Source organism: Python bivittatus, unplaced genomic scaffold, assembly GCF_059951505.1.
Source record: "Python bivittatus isolate LINGU-HERP-01145 unplaced genomic scaffold, Pbiv_v1 ctg000580_np1212, whole genome shotgun sequence".
Lineage (NCBI taxonomy): Eukaryota > Metazoa > Chordata > Lepidosauria > Squamata > Pythonidae > Python > Python bivittatus.
The window spans coordinates 10,609,441-10,633,561 of record NW_028277087.1 but is presented as its reverse complement, the minus strand read 5'-3'; the positions used below and the strand labels follow the sequence as shown (position 1 = coordinate 10,633,561).

The following is a 24,121-nucleotide window of genomic DNA, read 5'->3' as shown; positions in this document are numbered from 1 at the left end:
CCATCAGCCCCACTGTGCATTCTGACTACATTAGTTCTCTGGGGAGATACAGAGCCATCTGAGTTATTTGGTTATCTAAGAAGCCACAGAGTGAATTTAACAGCCGTTAAATTGTTAGCTTGGAATCGGTATCTTGTCAGTGACCCCCAGAGCCGTTACAAAGTATATAGGTATATTTCATTTCATTTTTTTAACCCCAAGATCTTTTAAGGTAAATGCTGAGGTCATATCTTGGCTATTCTGGATGAAAAAGAAATACCCCATCACTGAACGATGGCTGCCTGAAAGGAATATATAAAAACACTTTATATCAAATCAGACTGCTTATCCATTGGGCCCATTTCTCTCTAATGCTGCAACAGGAATTTTCATGAATTCTTTATTAATTCTAATACCTGAGATTTTTTAAAGTGGAGATGCCAGTCTACCTGCAGAAACTACAACCTCTTGGTGTAGTCTATTCTAAGTAGCTCAATTTTTTTTTTCAAAAAGGAGGTCCAGCAACCATTGCTGGGCATGCAGAAATTCTTCTGAATGACAACCTGCTTATCTACACCGCCTGTGCACGCAACAATTCCTCCTTTATGTTCATAAAGAAAAGACAAATGGAAAGCAACGCGAGTTCTCGTGGTATTAGATCCACAAAGACTAGGAACCTGAACGTTGAAAGGAAAGCAAAAATCATATGCATTCCTAGATACGCAGAAGTGTCAGGTCCCCAAGGTCTCGGTGAGAAGCCTCCCTCCACCCGGACAAAGAGTTGAGTCGGGTAAGTGTGGCTAATACTGACCTCTGACGTCATCAAATGACGCCTCGCGCTTCTCTCTGGACCAGCCTACCCTACAAGACTGTTGTTCTCAGCGGCAGATGTGCAAGTCCTTCTCCTGTCCCCGAAGAGGCCCACCCCGGCCTCGCCTCCTCACTGAGACACTTCCTCTTTGACCCCGCCCCCGTAGAATCAGCCAGGCATATCGCGAGACCTGCTAAAGCCCGCGGGATTCTAATCCTCAGCTCAATGCTAATGCCCTCAGCCCTGGCCTTCAAGGAGCAGGTGAGGGCAAAGAGGGAGTCGCTGGGAAGGAAGAACAAGGGCAGTCTTATGGGACGTCCCAGGCCGGGTGGGAACGCGGATACCCGCGATGTAAAGGTGTAAAGTTACCTGCTGGCTCCGCCTCAGCATAAACGATCTCGCGAGATCTCAAGCGAGGCTTCCTGAAACGATCCGAGCCTTTTTAAACTCCCCGCCTTCTGGCTCAAATCCCAGCCCGCCCCTTCAGGCGAACCCCAAAGCCGGAGTCATCCTCTCGCGGAGCTTCAAGGCCTCGCGAAATAGCGATTCTCTCCCCGTCTCGCCTAAAAGTGGGTTGCCCTGGTAACCGCGTCTGCCTAGCCTTGTGGCTTTCCCCTATTGTGGCTGAAGTTGTAACACCATATAGTTTATCATTAAATGACTAAACATTTATTTTCACAATAGGGTTTTAAGTTTCCACCTGTCATTAGTTTTTTAAATCGGGTACCTTTAGGAAAGGAAAGGTATTTTTTAGTGGTGGGTGTTGGTTGTTTTTGTAATGAAGACTTAACGAAATAAATATACATACGGCTTAATTTCCCCTTTTAGATCTTTTTAGCTCTCCAGTTTATATAGGAACAGATTTTCGGGGAGCACAACATGATACACAACTGGCCCAAGAGGGCAGGCAAAGGGCTTAATGGCTCTGCGGGGTCTGACGAGAGCCCTAGATTGCAAGGAGGAAACTTAAAGTAATGTAAAGAGTAGTACTATTAAAAAGTAAAACAAGTAATGTGTAAATAAACAGGAGACAGGCTAGTTGCTAAGAGGGCCAGCCAGTAATTGGCCCCTCCTTATTCTCTGAAAATCCCTTCATATCTTAACATCGGATTAGTAGGATTATTACTTGCAAATTGGTTGTTATCTACTGGTCCATGTTTAAATTATAAACGTCAAATTGTGTTGTGCTGCATGTCCAAATGATGGCATTATTTACTTACCTTGCCTAACCGAAGATGACAGTATACATGCCTAATAATATGAACACAATTTCCATCAAAATTTGATCATCTTTAAGATGGCTCTTAGTTGTTTCTGTTGCTTCATGTAATTGAGGCAATTATACTGTTGCTGTAACTATACTATTGTAATTCACTAAGATGATTAAAATGGAGCATTCTAATCACCTATGCGATATAACTGCCTCACGGTTACTATATTGATGTTTTATTATTTTTATTAATCGTAAGTTTAATAAAACTTACAAATTGCAAAGACTGATTTTCATGCAGAAAGTATTTCTCAAGATCAGATTTGCATGCAATGTTACATGTAATTATTATCTTTTAACTCTCTTGCCTACATGCTTTGGTAATTATTTGTAGCCTAAACAGAAAAAAGAGCAAAATTAAAAGGAAATATATTATTTTAGCTGACTAGCATATTATTTAAAATAAATTCAGAAAGTTTTACTAGTTGTTACTGTTTTTCCTGTAGTGTAGAAGAATTGTATTTAAGCAATCAGTGATGATGTGCATCAGATCAGCCATTCTGGAAATGTTCAATGATACTCCACAGGACTAGAGGATAGTTTACGGATAGAAAAGACATTTAGCACAGTATACCACAATTTAGTCAACAGGCTAAAATTTAGTGTGTACAATACAAGTTTTCATACAGGTGAACAAAGCATACACATGCACGTAACCAAAACCTGCACACTAAAAACGCTTCAGTACAGAGCAATCTTGACAGAATAGAAGGTAGCCACCCTAAGTACAGAGATGGGATGGCACCTGAGGCGGCGGGGTGGAGAAGGAAGAAAGCAGAACCCAAAAACTCTGTTACTAGAGGATGTAAAATCAAGCTAGCCAGGAGATAGGCAAGGATGGCTAACCCTCACACTGTGACCCAGGAGGAAGCTACTCACTCAAGCATTGTAGCCCTGTTTTGTTCAGCAGAATTTTGCCACAGAGAGAGCAACAGGTGCCATTAGAGAAGGTGCCTAGTGCTAGTTCATGCCCATGCAGTGCCTGCATTCGTTCCTTCGCCTCCAGAGCTTCCTTCTCCCGATCTTTATTCTTACCCTAAAAGAATAGAAAATGCCATAACGTCAAGATCTTGTACAACTACATACCACCAGAAGTCCATTCACGTATTCCTTTTCCAGTTCAGTTCTTGGAAAGCTATTTTACTTGTTTTAGAATATTTGTATTTTTCACTTTGATCTCTCTAGGGTCTCAGCAGAGAGAAGACCTTTCTGTGACTTTTACTTGATTGTCCTAATACAAATTAGGGATTGAATCTGAGATGTTCTGTAAGTAAAATATGTGCTCTACCATTGAGGCACAATTTCTCATGACACCTTGTTTATAAACTTCTGATATAAAACCATGTTTGATTGAGTCAAGTGGTTTATACACAACCTCTCACCTTCTCCTTCTGCCATGAACCAGTGACACGGTTGCGCAGATTGCTCAGCCGGCGCTTTACCTTAGTGCCCTTCTCAGTTTTGTCACTCCTTGGACTCTCTTCATTCCTGTTGTAAGTAAGTAGGGAAGGAAGGAAAGAAGGAAACAAATAAATAAACTTAATTAGAGGAAATTTATTTTAGCTGATTTAATTTCCATGCCTTCAGTTCAGCTTCCAAAATGGCTAACAGAATATAAATACACTATATTTCAACCAATAGAAATGACAGGCAGATAAAACCAAATTAGTAAATAAAAGAGAGCTAGATATCTCATCCAGTCTAAAACTAAACACCTATATAAGGCCTTGGAAAATAAGGTCTTTACTTGGTGCCAAAACTGTAATGTGGGCAACCAGCAGAGCTCCATTGGAATGATAAGATGCCACAAACAAAAGGACTCCAAGGTTAATTGAATTTCTAAAAAATTATCTATTTTATTGGATTTGGCAGCATCTGACTCCAGAGCAACTCTAGTGGCTCACAGTACAATAAACAATAAAAAAATAAGAAAAACAAAATCATGCAACAAAAGAACCAGACTAGAAAATAAGGAAAAGAACAATACAGCAAATCTGGCACACTACACAGAACATATATCACCCAGTGGGGGAGCTCCAGCAACCTTAGCCCAAGGCCTGGGAGGATAGTCAAGTCTTTACGGCCCTCTGAAACACCATCAGAGTGAGAGCCACTCAGATCTCAGGGGGATCCTTACTCTAGAGGGCAAGCGCTGCAACAGAGAAGATGCACTTCCTGGGTTCTGATAGATGACACTGTTTAATCAAAGGAACCCAGAGCACATCAGCTTTGTCAGCTTGTATCGGCCAAGCAGACACCACAGGAGATAGGCAGTCCCTCAGATAACCAGGGCCTGTGCCACGTAGAGCTTTATATGTGATAAGCTGTAATGGGCAGAAGGAATAACCTTGAGGAACAGGAGGAAGAGCCACAACCAAGACAATGGTCAGATAAAAGAAATCTGAGAGTCCAAGCAGAAATGTAAATAAAAGTAGTATTAGCTTGCATGTCTTTGGTTTCCAGGTTTGGTCTACCTCGGAGGACTGACATAACCAGCACCATGAATCACACTCAGGAGCTAAGTGGCAACCAGTACAGGTGCTGGTGCAGAAGTGTCACATGGGCATACTAAGGCATACCCATACTGTTGCATTCTGGACCAGTCAAGCCATCAGGGGACTAGGCAAGAGTGACATACGTCTTCAACTTCCAGAAGCTGTAATGGAAACTTTGGCCACTGTCACATTTATTAGTCATATCCTGACCACAGCATTATGAGAAGCACAGTATAGTTTTTTCCTAAACAACTAGCCACAGTCTCTCCAGGAACACTTTAGCATGTTTATGAAGAGGTCCCACTAGGAACAGGCAATTGCTTAACTAGAGATTTAATCCATCTGGATGCTGGATTAGGAGGCTTACTAAGAAACTCTCATCTTTTTCTTTTTCTTCCTTTTAATTGGTTTTACTGTAATTTCTTTGTTTTGATTGTTGTGACCCACCCGGAGTCGTTGGGAGTTGGGCAGCATACAAGTTTAATAATAAGTAAATAAATCCTGTGAGCAGCGTTGGGCTGAGAGAGAAACTGGTCCAGCCGGCTTTCATGCCTGTGGAAGAACTAGAACTCACAGTCTCCTGATTTCTAGTTCAGCACTTCAACCACTGTACTAAACTGGCTCCAAAGCTCCTTAACCTCTCCACCGAAGAAATGCAAAGGTGCAAAACGGATCCCATATCTCCATGAACACTGTGATCATATGTTCAGCCCTACTCCTTATTCCTGTTGTATCACGGCAGAGCTGGGAACAAAAATGTAATATGCACGTAGATACAGAGGTAACTTACTCATTAGACAGGAATTCAAACCAGGTCAGGTTTTGCTGGGCTCCACTTTTACCTTCAGGTGCACACAGCACCTGTTTAGCACTGGCAAAGAGACACAGTAAGAAAAAAGGCATTAAGGCAGCCCCAAAGTTAAGGAAAATATAAGCTCTGTGATGCAGCAAACTGCTGATCTAAATAGTGAGGATATCCAATAACATAGGAACCACCACCACTTTTCTACTATTGTATTACTTAACATCACGATACAATGACACTTGGGTGCTATTAATACAAGCAGTATTTCTGAAAGGAAGAACTGGTAAAATGCTATAGCATATTGCCTTGTGTCCATAAACTTGTAAATACCGGTCCTCCAGCCTAGAGTTTGGAAATAAGAAGGATACACTGCCAAAAACTGTATGGTGTTGCTAAAAAGATCTTTCCAGAAGAGCCTATTTTTGCTGAACCCTCTCTATTAAGATTTGTATGTTTTTCCAGCAGAATTCCATCACCTGCAGGAGCCTCTCTGGACAAACCAGGCAATAGTTATCTAGAGAAAGGGATAATAGATGCCATTTTGGCATGGTGATTCCCAGCACTTACCTATGATACTGTGCTAGCTCCTTCAGAACTTCCTGAACCATTAGCCTGTTAGAAAATGTACTTAAATCAGATATGCTTTTAGGAGTAATTCCCTGCCTCTCCGCTAAAGAGCTACTTCAAGCAGGAATTAATGCTGCTAAAATATTCCCACTTCCCAGATGTCACCCTCCTCCCAGGGCTCCAAAGTTTGAATAAACAGCCAAGAATATTTTTCATTTCTTTTTTTAATTTCTACCCAAATTGCTTTGCCCCCAAAGGGTCTCATCAGCAATATATGTAAAAATACTTAGAATTCATCTAAGTAGAAAATGTTTCTTAAATTATCAGTTAAGCACAATATCCCCAAACAGGATAAAATGCTAGAACAATAAGGATTTCTATAGATCATAGATAGAAGAGTTTTACGTTCTCAAGGATGCTGTTTCCGTCCAGACACTTACACTTGTTCTGGGGCTACGTGGTCCTTTTGAATCATATCCAACACAGGTGGCACAATCCCTAAAATGCAGTTTTAAAAAGATTGAGATATGAAAGAGAACCTTATTATCATTCTTCAGTTCTCTAGCTGAGTTCCCACATAGTTTGAAACCAGGAATTTTTAAACATCACTTGTTGAATGAACCATAGTGTTCTGGTTCATGCATAACATTAAACTATAATGAGTGGATTCAAATATCATACTAAGCTAAAGCCAAACCCCACTACAGCTTCATATTATGGTTAGCTAGTCTCCTTAACTAGTCTCCAGAGAAAGCTGGAAACAAACAAAATGGCACATTTGTCCCATTTGTCTTTGACAAAAGCAGACAAAAGCACATCCTCTCTAGGTTGCAGTCCCCTCAAGTGCAGAATAAAAATATTTTTTAACAAGTTAGAAATGAAATACAGGTGACTGCTATCTTACCTATATGTAGGGATATTTATATTCTGAGTTCATTCCCTAAAATATATTTTTTCTAATATTTTTGTGTGATGATAACAGTGAGATATGACATTAAACTATACTTAATATCTCAAGAACAAATTTAGAAAATAGAAGAGTTTTGAATTTAAATCTTGTTCTTACTTTGTAGCTAAAGAGCTCACATGTCTTGTGCAAAGCATGGAAAGTATGCAATTTTTAATTTGCTTCTTCCCTTCAATTATTTCTGATGGCTGAATCATTTCTAGAAGTCCACTGATCCTGTACCTAAGACTGACAGCTCCAGGTCAAGAGATGTCCCTATACGAGGAGGTGTTTTATCAAGAGCAACATTCCCATCATATGTCTGCATCTGACAGAATCCCTCTTTTCCAGAAAACTTGTGAACTAGCAATGGAAGAGGGCTACCAACCCACTGAGATTGGAAGTGAGACCTCCAGGCTTTGGGATATATGTTGAGAAGGGACACTGCCACAGGAACATGAGACAGAAGTGGACCTCAGCTGCTTCCCACTGTTGTCAATATCCTAAAAAAGAGAGAGCAACCCATTAGCACTGCTCTCTTTGGCCTTGAACATGTTTCCATTAAGAATATAGTAACAGTACTGCTGAACCTATTTAGCCTATCGCCCGGTTCCCACCATGGAACTAACTATCCAAATGGGAAGCCCACAAGCAGAACAAAGAGAAATACAATCTTCTTGCTCATGTTCCCCTGCAGCTGGTATTGGAAGCCTACTGTCTCTTATATGGGAGTGAATATCTAACTGTCATGACTGGTAGACACTGATTAATAACCATCCAAGTTGCTACTTATTAACCATAACCATAATCAGAATAGTCAGAAAAGCAACCAAATCTCACCATACTTAAAGAAATGCATCATTGCCAGTTCCACAAAAGCACCCTGGAATACCAAAAGCCTGTCTCCCCCTCCCATTATTTGATTTAATTCTACAAAATCTTGTACTTCACAGAAGTTCAGTTTTATCATCCAAGGCAAAGATGTTATTCAGTCCTCTCCCTCAACTTTATTTATTTACTTAATTAAACACAGAATAAAAGACAATATACAGCCATAAAGTGTAACTGGTTGTTAATGTCTTTCTGGACTGGAGCTGGTTTATCTGAAAGACCATCCCTTCCCATGTATACTAAGTGGTGCAGTGCTTTACATTCAGTTCTGAAAAAATGCTTTAGAGCACAGAGATGTGCAAACACAATACTTAATTATGACTCACTAAAGCAATTATGTACTGGAAAGAGACATGACTGCTTCAAGAAGTCACTGATAGACATGCACATTCCTGCACACTCTGAAGTATTTTTTGGAATTGAATGTGAACCATGGCATTGTACAACAGTAAGATATACCCAAAGTTGTTTTCTAAGGTCATGTTGGTTACCTCCAACAAATGAGTAAGATATTAGAGAAGCTTTTTCAGTAATTTCATAGAATGATCTCCCACAAAAAATAGTTTGATGCCTTCATTGTTCTAGTTCTTTCAGTTTTTAAAAAACAGAAATCATTGTTTTCTGATGTTGATTTTATGCTGTGGCTGTTTTAATTTGCTTCAGATTATTTATAGATTTTATTAAATGTGTATATTTTCTTATTTAATCTTTATTTGTGAACTAGCCAAAACATTGGGTATAGGGTGCTACAGAATTATACTAAATAAATTACCAAAACTTTTGAGATTATATTGATTGACTGATACATTGAGTATGTGCCATCAAGTCAGTGAAAATTCTTAGCAACCACATAGATAGATTTGCTCCAGGATGATCTGTCCCCAACCTGGTATTCCAACAGTGCATTCATTGCTGATATAATTGAGTCCATCAACCTTGCTCCTGGTCATCCTATTCTTTTCTTTCCTTCCACCCTTCCCAGCATTATAGACTTCTCCAGAGAACTAGATCTTCACATAATGTGGCTAAAGTCAGGTAATTTGAACCTGGTCATTTGTGTCTTGAATGAGAACTCTGGATTGATTTGTTCAATTATCCATTTGTTTGTTTTATTGGCTGTCCATGGTATTCACAGTAATCTTTTCCAACACCAAAGTTCCAAAGCATCAATACTCTTTCTATCCTCCTTTTTCAAAGTCCAATTTTTGCCTCCATAGAGCATCACAGGGAAAAGCACTGCCTGCACAGTTCTGATCTTTGTAGATACAGACCCATCCAGGCATCTGAATATCTTGTCCAAAGCCACCGTTGCCACTCTATCAAGTGCTAGCCTGCACATATATCTTGACTGCTAGTTCCTTACTGTTGATATTTGATCCTAAAAGGCAAAAGCTACCCACCACTTCAGTTTCTTCATTATCCGTTCTAAGGCTGGTTCCTGTACCTGATGTCATTAGTTCATCTTCTTTCATTATGCTCCTTGATTTTCATTACTAGAGCTTATAGATCATTTGCATTTTAGCTCTCAAGATACTGTGATCAGCCTAGTGAAGGTGATTGATGTTTCTTCCTCCAATTTTAAAACCACATTCATCTTCTTCCTATCCACTTCCCTCAATATATATTCAGTATATAGGTTGAATAAATAAGGGGAGAGTATACAGCCTTGTATCAGTCCTTTGCCAACCTGGACCCAGTTTTTTTCACCATATTGCATCTGGATGTGGCTTCCTGACCTGTGTATAAATTTGGCATGAGAACAATGAGATGTTCTGGGATTCCCATTTTTCTAAGCACATTTCACAGCTTGATAAGATCAACACAAAGACCTTTCTATAATCAATGAAGCATATTTTGACTTCTTTTTGGTATTCTTTGATTTTTCTCAATTATCCAGGTGCATCAACAAAAATGTCTCAACCTTTTGTAAAGCCAGCTTGGACATGTGGCATCTCCACTTCCATGTAGGATTTTAATCTGCATTGGATGATCCTAAGCATTAATTTGGTAGCAAGTGAAATTGTATGATACTTTGTACACTCTGTTAAGACTCCTTTCTTTGCCATATTTCTGCAGCTATTCCACAATTCCTGTAGCCTTCCAACTTGCTAATGACCAGAGTGCTTCATCTTCTAATGCTAGAAGTTCATGTAAGTAGGGAATATCTTCTAAGGTATCTTGAACATTGACATCTGTACTGTACAGTACAGAATTTCGGTATACTCCTTCTACCTTTGTTTTATCTTCTTGAAATCAGTTATTATTTGTCCATTGGTGTCCTTTAGCATACCAATTTGAAGTTGGAACCTCCTTCTGAGTTCAGAGATCTTTTGGAAGACTTTCCTTGTTTTTCTGTGTCCATTTCCATCTTCAGTGTCTTTACAGGTGTTGTAATACTGCTTTTTGTCTCTTCTAACAGCTCACTTAAGATTTTTTTGTCAAGTTCCTTCCTGAGATCTTTATCTTTCTTGGCTCTGGCTTCAGTTCTCTTAGCAATTTTCATCATCTGTTCTAACAACCAGTTTGTTTTCTTCTTTTTCTTGATCTTTAGTAGTGTCTTTTCATAGCAACTTCCTTAACTTAATTCCACAATCTTTCTGGTTCTCTACCAATGAGTTTCAGGACTTCAAAGTGATTTGTGATATTCTCCTTGAAAATGGTGGGTCAAGATATGATCAGGATTACATTGTGGAAACTGGCTGGCTTTCTTCTTTCATTTTAGCTTAACTTGGAACAAATATGAGTAGTTCATGATCTATTCCACAGTCAGCCCCTGGCCCAGTCTTTGCTTAAGATGATGTAATGCTAACATATTCATTAATCCCTGGGACATTCTGCTCATTTTATTCTTTTAGCACAGGAGTAGGCAGCCCCCATTTTGCAGCTACTAGAAACCTCCCCCCCCCCCCAGATTTAGCAGCAAACCATCAATTTTTGGCAGCACAATTTCCAGTTTATTGCCTAAAAAGGTAAAAAAATAGATGTGTTAAACCTCTGCAAAGTTTAACACACCTATTTTACATTTTAAATCCCCCAACACTTTCTCCAAATTGTCTTCTGGGCTGCCAGATTGCCTCAGTTGCCTCCACCTGCAGCCTTTGAAGACCTAGCTGACCTTACATCCATTCATTGATTCTACACTGAGAGTTGCAAATATTCACTTAATATATATTTATAGCACCCAGGGGATTCTGAAGGAGGAGATGGCAGCATTACTGGTACATGCCTTGGTTGTCTCATAGCTAATTATTGTGTTTGAGGGGGGGATGCATTTATTTATTTACAACCTAGTTTATTGTAATAGTTTCCTGGCAGGGTTCCCAATTCCTCTCTTCATCCCCTGATCTTAGTCCAGAACATTATACTATTCTTTATTTTATGTATGTATTTATTTATTTATATAGCCACCCATCTCACACAAGGTGACTCTGGGCAGTGTTCAACAGTTAAAAAGAATAAATACATAAAAACAATTACACATAAAAAACTGTAAAAACACACAAAATAGGAGGGGATAAAATTAATAAGGGGGCCATCATAAAATCTCCCCGGTCCCCTGGGAGCCCCAGGCCTGATCACATAGCCAGGTCTTGAGGGACTTGGGGAATGTTAAGAGGGATGGAGCTAATCTCACTTCTGGGGGGAGAAGATTCTACAAGGCGGGCACCACAGCAGAGAAGGCCCGCCTCCTGGGACCCGCCAAATGTAATTCTCTAGCAGACGGGATCTGCAGCATGCCTTCTCTGCCAGATCTGATGGGGTAGGCAGATTAATCAGGGAGAGGCAGTCCCTCAGGTAACCCAGCCCCATGCCATGAAGGGCTTTAAAGGTCAAAACCAGCACTTTGAATTGGACCCGGAAGGAAACTGGTAACCACTGCAGCTTGCGGAGCAGAGGTGTAACTTGTACCACCCTAGGGGCACACATAACTGTTCACGCCACTGCATTTTGCACCAGCTGAAGCTTCCAGATACTCTTCAAGGGCAGCCCCATGTAGAGCGCATTACAGAAATCCAAACAGGAGGTGACCAGGGCATGAGTGACAGTGATTAGGTCCCTCTGATCTAGGAATGGGTGCAACTGGCACACAACACGAAGCTGTGCAAAGGCCCTCCTAGACACGACTGCCACCTGCTCTTCTAGCAGGAGTCATGAGTCCAGGAGGACCCCCAGATTGCGCACAGGGTCTGCTTGGGGTAGTGCAACCCCATTCAGTACCAAAGATGGCCTAGCTCTAGCGCCAGAAGGCCCCAAAACCCACAGCCACTCAGTTTTGCCAGGGTTCAGTTGAAGCCTGTTGTTCCCCATCTAGATCCTCACAGCCTCCAGACACCGGGATAAGGCATTCACAGCATTGTTTAATTCGCCGGGGCAGAGATGTATAACTGGGGATCATCAGCATACTGACGATACCTCACCCCATGGAGACAGATGAGCTCACCCAGAGGCCATATGTAGTTGTTAAATAGGAGGGGGGAGAGCACCGAACCCTGTGGGACCCCACATAACAGGCTGAGGGCGGGATCTCTCCTCCCCAACCACCATCGACGGGAATCGCCCCCAGAGGAAGGAGGTGAACCACCACAAGATAGTGCCACCCACCCCCAATCCTCTGAGCAGATCCAGAAGCATACCACGGTCGATGGTATCAAAAGCTGCTGAGAGGTCAAGCAGGACAAGAATGGATGCACAATCCCCATCCCGCCCGTGCCAGAGACCATCCAAAAGCGCAACTGATGCTGTTTCCATCCCATATCAGGCCTGAGTCCCAACTGAAAGGGATCCAGATAATCTGCTTCATCCAAGGTCCTATGTCGCTGTTGCCCAACCACCTTCTCAATCACCATCCCCAGAAAGGGGAGGTTAGATACTGGATGAAAATTGTCCAGTATAGTGGGATCTAGCGATGGCCTCTTGAGGAGGGGGTGAACCAAGGCCTCCTTCAGAGGTGAAGGAACAACCCCCTCGCTCAAAGATGCATTAACCATCGCTAGAACCCACTCACACAACACCCCCCAGGCTGCTTTCACAAGCCAGGAGGGGCATGGATATGTTTTTATGTTCCTTTGAGCAGGGCCTTCTTTTGGTTTTTTGCTTCAGTTTTTTTTTAATTTATTTATCAAATTTATATGGTTGGCTATCTCACATGAAATGAGTCTGGATGGCGTACAATAAAACTGGCAATGAAAACATTCTATAAAACCAGTTAAAAACAATGAACATAAATAAAGCAAGATCACAAGAGGGAAGATGTCACATATAATGCAGCCAGTGTACAGGCTCCCTATTACCAGGGCATCCCCGGGCTTGCTGAAAAAAACAAGTTTTGAGGGCTTTCTGGAAGATCACAAGGGTTGGGGCTAACCCCACCTTGGGAGGGATGATGTTCCAGAGGGTGGGTGCCATGGCAGAAAAGGCTTGTCTCCTAGGTCCTGTCAGATGGAACTCCCTCACAGACAGGACCCACAGCATGCCCTTCTTGCTGGACCTGATGGGACGGGTAGATGTAAACGGGAAGAGGCAGCCCCTCAGATAACCTGGCCCCATGGCATGTAAGGCTTTAAAGGTCAAAACCAGCACCTTGAATTGGACCCAAAAGCAAACTGGTAACCAGTGCAGCTCACAGAGCAGAGGTGTAACGTGTCTCCTTCTAGGGGCACACATAACTGCCCGTGCCACTGCATTTTACACCAGCTAAAGCTTCTGGATACTCTTCAAGGGCAGCCCCATATACAGCATATTACAATAATCCATTCAGGATGTGACCAGGGCACAGGGTAACTGTGAGCAGAGTCTCACGATCCAGGAATGGGCGCAACTGGTGCACAATACAAAGGTGTGCAAAGACCCTCCTGGCCATGACTGCCACCTGCTCCTTGAGCAGGAGTCATGAGTCCAGAAAGACCTCCAGATTGTGCACCAGGTCTGTTTGGGGCAGTGCCACCCCATCCAGTACCAAAGATGGTTAAGTCCCAGATTCAGAAGGCCCTGAAACCCAAAGCTGTTCAGTCTTGCCAGGATTCAGTGGAAGCCTGTTTTTCTGCATCCAGGCCCCCACAGCTTCCAGGCGCTGGGACAGTACATCCTGTCTTTGGTTTTGGTTTCCGGGTTCCAGGCTTTGAGGGATCTGATCCCACAACTCTGAAATCAGCTCTGTTTGTTGCTGTGGAAATTTGATGACCTTTAAAAGAAGTTTACATACCTTTTTACTTAATCGTGGGGTTGATTGTCCCACTCTACCTGTATTTAGCTGGCATTTCCAGATTAACAACTGTTTTAAATTATATACACTCAATTCTATTTCAGGGTACTGTTTTAAATGTATCACTGTTGCTTGGTAGCTTTCATGTTAAAATAGGTTACTGGGATCCGACTGGATTAATTTATGATATTGTGCGGTTGGGTTTTTTTATTTGTTCTGTTTTATACCACCCTGCTACTTTCCAATGCTGGGAAGAAATTAGGTCCCTAAATCAAAAATAAATGGGTGCTCTCTGTTTCACATAACAGATTAGGTCGGTCCATTGGTCTCCTTAGCTCTACACCGTCTTCTCCACTGACAGTACTTTTACATATCAGACAGGCAAAGGCCCTTTGTTACTTGCTAAGTAATCTTTATCTGGAGATGCAGAAGTATCTTTAGTATCTTCCTTTAAAGTTTATGTTACTGGGTCTGAGTACCTCACACACAGAAAAATACTTCGGTAAGGCCTCAGGCCTTGGCGTGTAACTAGCTGCTTGTTTCTTAGAGGACAAGCTGACTGAAGCAACAGCTAGTCTGGCCATGCTCTCATCACCATGTTAGGTGGATGTCACATCCCCTCCAGACTGCAGGGCAGCAAACAAAACAGCCGAGACTCACCACGTTCCCAGGCTTTTCCACAAGGCCCAGGTTTTGACCCAAAGGCTCAGCCTCCGCTTGGATCACATTCCCACCAGTCCAAGTTTCTAGCCCTGCCCAGGACAGAGGTGGGGAGAAGTCAGGAAGGCTCTTCTCCTTTTCTTCCTCCCTTTCTGTGTCACTCCCTAGCTCTGATGCATCCAGGCTGAACCTGATGGGGAATAAAATTGGATCACAGCAAAAGAAACATTTCAAGGACACAAGTCTTAACTCTACCAGACATAAAACGCTTTTCTTTTCTTTTTTCTTTTCTTTTCTTTTCTTTTCTTTTCTTGTACTGTTGCTTTAAAATGCAGAATTGAGTATTCCAGGAACCCCATTTAAAACAAGTAGGGAAAAGAGATTCTATGTTGCTGTGTTTTGATTAAGTGCAATTTGTTTTGTTTCTTTTTCTGCTGCATTTCTTTGATTATTATAATGAATATTATTATTGTAATGATAGCCTGAACAACTTTGAAAAGTCATTAATTACAAAAAGGGAAAAGAAGAACATTTTTTAGTCCTCATGGATACTGCCTGAGAATCCTGGTGGGTGGAAAGTTAAGCTCAGCAGCCACATTATGGATTAAGGTACAGAAAGCCAATCTTTAGTTTATTATATTTTTGTTTACATATCATTTCACTCTTGACCTTTAATGCATTTGCTCACCCAGTATGGCTTAACACACCTATTAATGTATTCATCCTTAGCTGCTCCTTTCTGTTTGCAAATAAAGCTCTTAAAGTTTGAAGCAAAATTATTGCATGCACATGTATGTAACTATAAACTTCTTCTTTTGCATTGCTTAAGTTGAGTAAAGATGCCAAGTTCCCTGCCTACACTTTTTTGCACTGCCTTTATAGCAATTCACAAGAGTAACTAGGGAGCTGTTGGGACACCAACTGAGAATGGATGTTTTGAACATGTTCTTCTTACAAGTAGTATAAGATCATGGTTATTTATATTTTTTTCTTAAAGAGCATCTTTTGAGAGTGGATGGAGGAGTTCAAGAGAAAGGGAGTCCCAAAACACAAGCTTCTCTTAAAAATCAGTCTCAGCATTAATGGGACAAAGTAACTCTCAGGGTAACAAAACGGTGTGTTGTTTCTGCTAGTCCAGAAGCGCAGAAGCGATCTCTGCTGATGCATTGTGAAGTTTAGTGGGGAGGAACAACTCCCAAACTTGATTAGCCATTTTTTCCTGTCTTCTCTACCTGGCACAAAGTCTGCATAGCTACAGGAGAAGCCCAGTGCCTGTTCAGTTATGACAGAAAGCTTTGCCAAGATCCCAAGAGGAGATAATTCCCTAGGCACCTTATAAGGAGGAGAGAGTTAAAAATAGCCCCCCTTCTGGCTATGCTGTAAAATCAATATTGCTTGTTCAGAGTTGGCAGTGACATAGGGAGACATCTACCTCACGAGATCTTTACAGCTGCGTCCTTAAAAAGGAATGCCCAGCGTTAGCTGCACACCCCATCCAATAAATATTATTCTCATTCATCACCTGACAGCTTTCCTCTTTATAGCAGTGACAGCAATTCTGAATTTTAAGACGGCCCCTTTTCCTTTTGAAAGCCATATGCCAAATATCTGTCCCTCTAGTTAGAGGCGGTTTAGCTGATATTAGCAAGAATATTTAGAAAAACAAAATCAAGTTTTGTAAAACCTGAACTGGTAACAGTAAAGCTGAACTGGTAACAATAAAGCCATACGCTTTACAAATTAACTTTATAGGATAGGTAAATCAAAGGGAAGTCTTTCAAAATATGAGTTCTTAGGTTAAAGGGAGAACTGTCTGCAAATTCTGCATGTTTATTAATGTAAGCTCTGCAAACCTGCTAGGTTCATTTCCTCTCTAACAAATTATAGCATCTTCATAGCATCAGCCAGCCATTGTTGAAGCAATATAAAGCCTGTCCACATTACTGTTATTTTGGCACACCAATAGTTGGATAACTTTAGAAGATGCTATAAATCTCTCATGCAGAAATTAACTTGGATTATAATTGCAAGAACACATTTGTATCCTTCGTTACATTTTATTCTTTATATATACTAGGATTAAATTAACACAAGGGATGGAGCGACTGGCACAATATCACCCAATGAGCTACATGACTAAGGGAGTTTTAAACCCAGGTCTCCGTGGTTCTCGTATCCAGTACCAGTGATGGCCAGTTATTCACTCCAAACGGTCAGAAAACCAGATTCAGATCTCTGCTCAGCAATGAAGTATGAGTGATATAAGGCGATATCGTTCAAGCAATATAATATACATCACACTTGGCATAACCCAGCAGCTCCCAGCATGATGAACTTGATCATAAACAATAAATTTGGAAAGCACCAAGTTGCAGAAACCTGCCACCTACTAAAATGGACAAGGTCTTGTAGTGATTTAAGAACAAACAGACTATGGGTTCCACAAGATCTTTTTTGGGATTTGTTGTAATATATATAAAGGGAGTCCAAGGTACTAGGAACCTGAAAGAGAATAGTTGGTGTGTATGTGTTAAAGAAACACAAAGGGGTGGTGTTTATATGTCTAAATGCTCATTACTATGTGCATGTGATCAAGTGCAAGTGCCCTTGGCCCTTGGCCTAGCAACCTGTATAGTACTTTTTGGAAGTAATCATGGAAATAAGATAATTTCAGAAAATGTCTTGCTTTATCATTCTATGCCCTCAAAAGGATATTTAGAATATGAAAGCCCTTATTCCAATCTGAAAAAGAGATTGGAAATATGACTGGCAGGGGTACTTTTTCTTTTTAACTGAAAGTACATATTTTCCTATAATCCATGGATCCTACACTGGCTACTTAAAACTCTATTTTGCCTGAGAAGTACAGCATCTTAGTAGCAGCTCAGAAGAAAAATACACAGCTTCCCTTATCAAAGACACTCCAGAAAATCCTGTACAATAGGGCGGAGCTGAGGCATCAGTATGAAAATCTTCTGAACATGAGTAAAACATATTCCTCATACCTAAATAACTGCCTGAATTGCAGCCAAGGTAGTATTTGTGGCTGTTACCTCTTCAAAGTACTTCATACACATTCTTTTAATTCTTAATAGTAGCTTAAGTTAGGTAACTGTCATCTCATTACTGCCTATGGAAAAGCCGAGAGAAGTCCAAAGAAGAGACAAAATTGAAAGGGTGGAAGGTTGAGCTTTACTCAAGCTCCTCCAACATCAATCTTTCCAACCTCCTCATTCCCAAGACAGACTCACCTACGATGGGCATCTGTTGGAGACTGAGGAGTTTCCCAGCTGTGCCGCCGTGAGGTAGACATAGACCTGGTCAAAACTGGAAAGGCTTCCTCACCATGCAGTGGCTGTGCCTGTTCTTTGACAAAGCTCCCCTGCTTCCCAGAACTGCACGAACAAGCACAGACCTCATCCAGGTAGTGATTTGCCATCTCAAAACTGGGAGCTGTATCCGGACGCCGATTACAGGCAAGTATCTGCTCACAACCCTTGGGGTTTTTTGCTGGTGAGCAAAAACCAGGAGTTTCCTGTGATGTCCAATCAAGCTGCAATGCCATGTTACTACCCGTCTCTGTAGGCCCAGCAAATTCCAGGTCCTTATAATACTCTGATCCCTGGAGAGCAGAGTCTATGGAGAGGAGATCTTCGGTGCTGCTGTCAACAGTACATGGATGTGTGTCCTGTTCTGGAGAAGAGGCATCTTCCTGCCGAGGGAGGGAGGGCATAAATGAATGAATGAATGAATGAATGAATGAATGAATGAATGAATGAATGAATGAATGAATGAATGAATGCCAAGCGGGGTAAGGCATGAATGGGGGGAGAGAGAGATTAGTGTAGTAGTTCAGGTGCTGGGCTAGAAACAGGGAGAATGTGAGTTCTAGTCCTGCCTTAGGCATGAAAGCCGGCTGGGTGACTTTGGGGCAGTCCCTCTCTCTCAGCTCAACCCACCTCACTGGCTGTGATTGTGGGGAAAATAGGAGGCAGGAGCACTATCTTGAGTTGTACAAAATAAAGGTGGGATATAAATCTAATAATAATAAGCAACAGTGGTATTAAGAAGAGGAGGCAGTTCTTTCTTCCGATGGTATTTTTTTTCTATTATTGTAACATCATGTGATGCTAATCCGTAAAGTGACTTCTATATATTTGGCTTAGTATATTGTCTGAAACCAGACACTATGGTTTGATTCATAAGTTGTGGTTTATAGTTCAGCATGGGTGAATCCAGCTATCGATGGCTTAATCAACAAATCATGGTTAGCAAATCATGGCTTAGAGCAATATGCTACATGCAGCCAGAAAGCCAAAGATAAGATTTAAAACAAGAAATGTAAATGTAGCTTTTTCTTATTTGGAGTTGTAGGATTTCAGATGGTATTCTTGTCTCACTTGTGAAAATGTCTCCAAATGGAGCTTCTCCAGACCTATTTAGGAAGGTATTTGGCAGACTGAAAACTGGGTAATTGGGATAAAATTACCTAAGATACAAAAGGGTGCAAGGGTGGTTATGTACACCAGTCAGTTTCCTTAAAGAAAGCACACATATGCAAACCTCTGACAAGATCTTGGTCTATATCTTTTAAATCTCAGCCCTGCCATCTGGGATTAATGTTTGAATCTTCTGCATACTAAAAAAAAAAAACTCTCTGTGTTAACATCTTTTTAAACTGCCTTTTGTTGTGTTTTATCCACAGTCCATTTGCTGTCTCAGTATTATCTACTCTCCCCAGCATTATCTACTCTGATTCTCCAGGTCAGCATATCTAGAGCAGAGAAAGATCTTTTCGCACCATCTCATCCAATTCCCTTTCTTACTAGAGATGCTGGGGAATGAATTAGTGACCTTCTGCATACTAGATATGTACTCTGCCACTGAATTCTGGACCTTTTCTCAGGACAACGTGCAGAGTACCTGGAGACTTTTCTCAAATCAAGAGGTTCTCAAACAAAATTTCCACTGCTGAAAACGCTCCATTGCTATTTCAGATGCATATAGGAGCAGGTGCTCCATAAAAGTGTCCCACCCCATGGGTAATCACTCACAGATCAGGAAGGAGAAAATACATCTTTATGGCTCATGGAAGAAGCCTAGTTCTGACTGAAGAGGGAACTTCAGTGCTTTTGGGGATTACCATCTTGAGGGGGATGTCCCTCTAATGGAATGTGGTTGCATGTAAAAATTATTCCATAAACAATATAAGCATAGTCCACAAACAATATAAGTAGAAGGATCCAAAGCCCAAGTCACCTTCCTAAGAACTTAGTTTAGTCTGGCAGGGAGCAGTGCAGATCTAGTGACTCTCTTCCTCCAAGCACAGAATTAGGTTGTCTTCTCAGTTAGCAGACAGCAGTTGTAGCAGATCCAATAAGATTTACTTACCCGCTCCTCTGCCATACTGCCAAAGAAGGCCTCCTCTTCAGCAGTCAAGGACGGAGACAAAGTGTTTGGGCTGTTATACCCTGAGGTGGAGACAATGCGGCTGCTGGGGAAATCTCGTGCAGCTTGCTTGCACTCTGACCCTGAGCGAAAGGAGCAGAAAGAGCCAGTTACAAGGCAGAAAGGAGGAGGCCAGAGGAGGAAGCAGCCACTTATCTGTCCACAGCTGAAGGATACAGAAATAGCCGCAACAGTGTAGGACAGGGCTTCTCAACCTTGGCAACTTGAAGCTGGCTGGGGAATGGCTGGCTGGGGAATTCTGGGAGTTGATGTCCACGCATCTTCAAGCCACCAAGGTTGAGAAACTCTGGTGTAGGAGAAGCACAGCGTTTGCCTCCACTCTTCCTACAGGATCCATCTGATTCGTCATTTCATTGCTGAAATGAAATGTAGACTCTGCTAGTATTATTTCTATTAACTCTTAGTGAATAGTCTAATATTGAGAAGTTATTGATTTTATTGGTATGAGGTCTTTTGTTCTGCATACTGTACTAAAATCTCGATTCTGTTTCTGAAGTGCCAATTCATTATTTAGAAGTGCCGTTGAAATGTAGCTGCTAGGTTTTCTTTTTGAATTAACCGCCTTACCATAGCAAATCTTATTCCAAGACGATTGTGTTGCTTTGTCACAGTGTACTTTACTTTGGGAACACTGTACCGATAATCTGATCATTGTTACTGATCCTTTTGATGGACTCCTACTAAACACCAGGCTACACGCTTCCAAAGAAGTTTTTAATGTCAAGCATTCATTCTGGTGAAAATCTTGAATGTATGCTAAAAATATTTGTATTATTCTTTACGGGACATACTGTATTTAAATCTTGGTAATTTTAGAAGTTCTACCCCATGCACTTTCTGCTTTTTAAAAATTAACCTGCAAAGCAACTTAAGTTGAAAGAGTCTTGTTGAATCTTTAGGTCTTGCAAAGCTTCACTGCCCGGCCAGTGCATTTACTTCTAACAGCTGCTGTCTAAAATACAGTGCAGAGTTTTCTTGCTTTGTTCAAAACTTTGCACAGGCATCCTCGCTCTTACAAATGAGTGAACGCCCCACCCCCACACACATTCTAGAAGTCAGGCGGAAACAGCTTAAATTAGATTCAGATCAGGGCTGCTGTTACTCAGGGTTTCCTCACTTCCTTGTAAAAGACAAAACCAGCTAACAGTTTCTTGTCATCACTACTCATGTCTGAGGTGGCACTCAAGCCTGGGAACAGAGCCAGCAGTGCTGTTGTCCAAAGTGTCCAAGGCCCACCCAGACTTCTCAACATTTATCCTCAAATCTGACCTCCTTCCCTCAAACAATCCAGCCTCAACACACGATAAATCAGCCCCCGTAAACTCTGGAACATGCTGTGCACAGAAGAGGTGGCTATGTGAGGGGAGAGGCCGAGGGCTGTAGGGAGACCATTTTAGGCAATATGCAGACCTCTAGCAATGGGAATGCCAACCTCTTTCCCCCACCATGCTCTTCTTCATCTGTCTGACCTTACTTGAGAGTGGTTCAGTGATTTCCAGGTGGTACCATGGAGAGAGACAAACTCTGCAAAAATATTGAATGAGGGGAACAGAGATGCCAGACATCCTCATGCCTTATTTAATGTGATGAGAGGACAGGAAAGTACAGTCAAAGACAAGAGGGTAGAATGGAGAATTTGGCCATGCTTTGAAGATAGTGGTATCTGTGTGCCATTTGGAGCTATTGTGTACTTGCAGAAAACAATGCAGTTGTCCAATAAGATTTTTTTTTTTAAAGGAGTGACGAAAGTATTACAAAAAATACCCCAGTCAGAGTCTTTCCCAAGGCAATTGACGTGTTGATGGCTGTTTAATCCAAGATCCATCCCTGACAAATTAGGTTATCTCATACATGTTTAGTCTGTCCGGGGATCTTCATGAGATAGTAGACTAGACATTTGTTTAGATACCTGCAAAAGCTCACAGGCTTACTGATGCAAGAGAGACAATTTAGACATGTTAGTTTTTCTCTAAATATATGCAGCGCACTTCACCTGGTTGTTGGACTGACCCATTTTCTGGCTATGCAGAATTGAACGTAACCAATGGCTGCATTTACACAACACATTAAGCTGCCAAACAGCCTGGGTCTCAAGTTTGCCATGCAGATTGTTTTCAGTGTCCATATTCAAAGCCTCCCTCAGTCATAAATCTCACTGGAAAACTTAGAAGCACCAATTTTTTTTTCAACTGAACATGGTTACAAGGAAAAAAAAATAGGAAAAAATACACAGTATCTTAAAAGTTGGAAGTGTTCTCATACTACACTAAACCACATCTGGTACTAATCATAGATACCTTAACCTTCACTCCAGCATCAGATGACACAGCAAACTAGGTCTAGTTGACAGCCATTTTGACCAGTATCAAAGCCATCTTTACAATGCCAAGACAACACTTTAAAAGTTTTATTAATTGTGATTGGAGTGGAAACCCAGTGAATCCCCATTTCAATGTCTGGGGAGGGGTGGAAGTAAGAAGAGCATGAGAGGTGTGACTGGAGTGACCTATTATGTGGATATTCTAGCCTTCCATCTTGATGTCCAGAGAATGAAAGAGAGACTTAACCTCAGTTTAACTCTCTCATCTGGGTTTGAATGACACCAATCAGAATTGGCCAGTCAGTTTCTAAAACCCTGAAGAGTAACTTTCCTCAGCAGAGAAGGTCTATCATGGGAACTTAGGCAAGAATATTATTCCTTAACACCCACAGTAGATCATGCTCAATAATATAAGATTCAGTTGGTGGCTTCTCATGTTCATTGATCCATGTACAGTTTGACCCAGGAAAAACACTAACCTAAAGATTCCAAAAAGCAGACGGTCTCAAGAGAATACTTGAGAGCAATACTTTGCTCTAAGAGACATTAAACATATTCTGCAGCTGCCTATCACCCATCCTGGTAGGAACCATAAAAGGTTATGGCTGTTGTACTAAGCAAAATGACAGCCTTGTGCACAGCTCTCATGCATGGGGAAGAAGCTCCAATGGGGGGGGGGAGTAATTAGAAAGCAGGGCCAGGGATGTGGAAAGAATTATTTCCTATGTTTGGGACCCACATACAGTGGCCGAAAGATTCAAATGTCAGCGATACACTAGGCATGCCTTAAATAAAGTAAAAACAAGTGAACAAAATCATGGGTATATACCTGAAGGAGAAATGACTCCCTCCCAGCCACCCCCAGCAGCAGCTGTTCCTCTTTGGAAGGTTCAACAGGCACTCCCAAATTTTGGTTCTATAATTAATATACTTTTGATCTGTTTACTAGCCAGGCTCTATTGGAAGGCCACAATCCCCTTCCATGATGAAAGTGTGAATCAACTCAGAAGAACAGAGCTTCCCCCTTTATACATACAGACACATGCACACACAGGCACATACAGAGACAAAAGTCAGGACAGCCATGGGTGAACCAAATATACAACCGGTGTAAATCACTTGGGAAGAAGAGCACAGCAAAATATTTACACTGAGCCCACTTTTCCCTCTCAGTGGTTGTGGAATCCATATGCAGCTCAGCCTGTTCTGCCTCGATGTCCCTTGGTGACAGCTGCCCCCAGACATGGGCCCTTGCCACATTACCTCGCTTGAAGGACCATCTCTTCATCCACCGCCTGGAGAAGGATGGCCAAGAATGGTTAAGGAGTGAGTCGGCCATGGGGGAGCTGGTCTCCGACCGGACTGCCCAGGAAAAGTGGAGGACAGACAAAGGCAACTCCTCTGGAGCTCCGACCCAGAGGGAGTGGAGGAGGCAGCAAGCAAGGGCTTTGTCAAAGTCATCAGCTGAGAGAAGGAAGCCGGAGCCAGGCAGAGAATAAGCCAGACCTGCTCCAGCACAAGACCAACTGACAGCAGCAACAGCTGCCTGCTTTCTGTCTAAGTCAAGCAGTGTATTTGACGAGGGGAACTGACATACAAATGATATCTACTTTATGTGCAAATTGTTGTTGTTGCTGCTGTATTTAAAAGATAACCATTTTACTAAATCATGCATCTTCAGATATTTTAGAATACGTCAGACATCA

The 24,121-nt window shown here is 41.7% G+C and overlaps 1 protein-coding gene across 5 annotated transcripts in view; it reads right to left on the bottom strand.

Moving 5' to 3' along the window:
- ARHGEF18 (Rho/Rac guanine nucleotide exchange factor 18) overlaps positions 1–23,910 on the bottom strand; it is a 61,975-nt gene extending 38,065 nt beyond the window's left edge. For 2 of the 5 annotated variants that reach the window (XM_088149571.1, XM_025174169.2), the window contains exons 1-10: positions 23,679–23,910; positions 20,018–20,157; positions 17,878–18,338; positions 14,627–14,816; positions 7,262–7,376; positions 6,368–6,425; positions 5,928–5,972; positions 5,346–5,426; positions 3,443–3,548; positions 2,940–3,096 (exon numbers count right to left, since the gene is read on the bottom strand). In XM_088149571.1, coding sequence (XP_088005697.1) covers positions 2,940–3,096; positions 3,443–3,548; positions 5,346–5,426; positions 5,928–5,972; positions 6,368–6,425; positions 7,262–7,376; positions 14,627–14,816; positions 17,878–18,338; positions 20,018–20,157; positions 23,679–23,754 — 1,429 coding nt within the window. In that variant the 5' untranslated portion in view covers positions 23,755–23,910. Of the gene's footprint in view, positions 1–790; positions 833–2,939; positions 3,097–3,442; positions 3,549–5,345; positions 5,427–5,927; positions 5,973–6,367; positions 6,426–7,261; positions 7,377–14,626; positions 14,817–17,877; positions 18,339–20,017; positions 20,158–23,678 lie in introns of those variants that run through there. The other 3 variants (XM_025174170.2, XM_088149572.1, XM_088149573.1) reach the window with 3 other exon arrangements.
- Between the last annotated feature and the right edge of the window lie 211 nt (positions 23,911–24,121).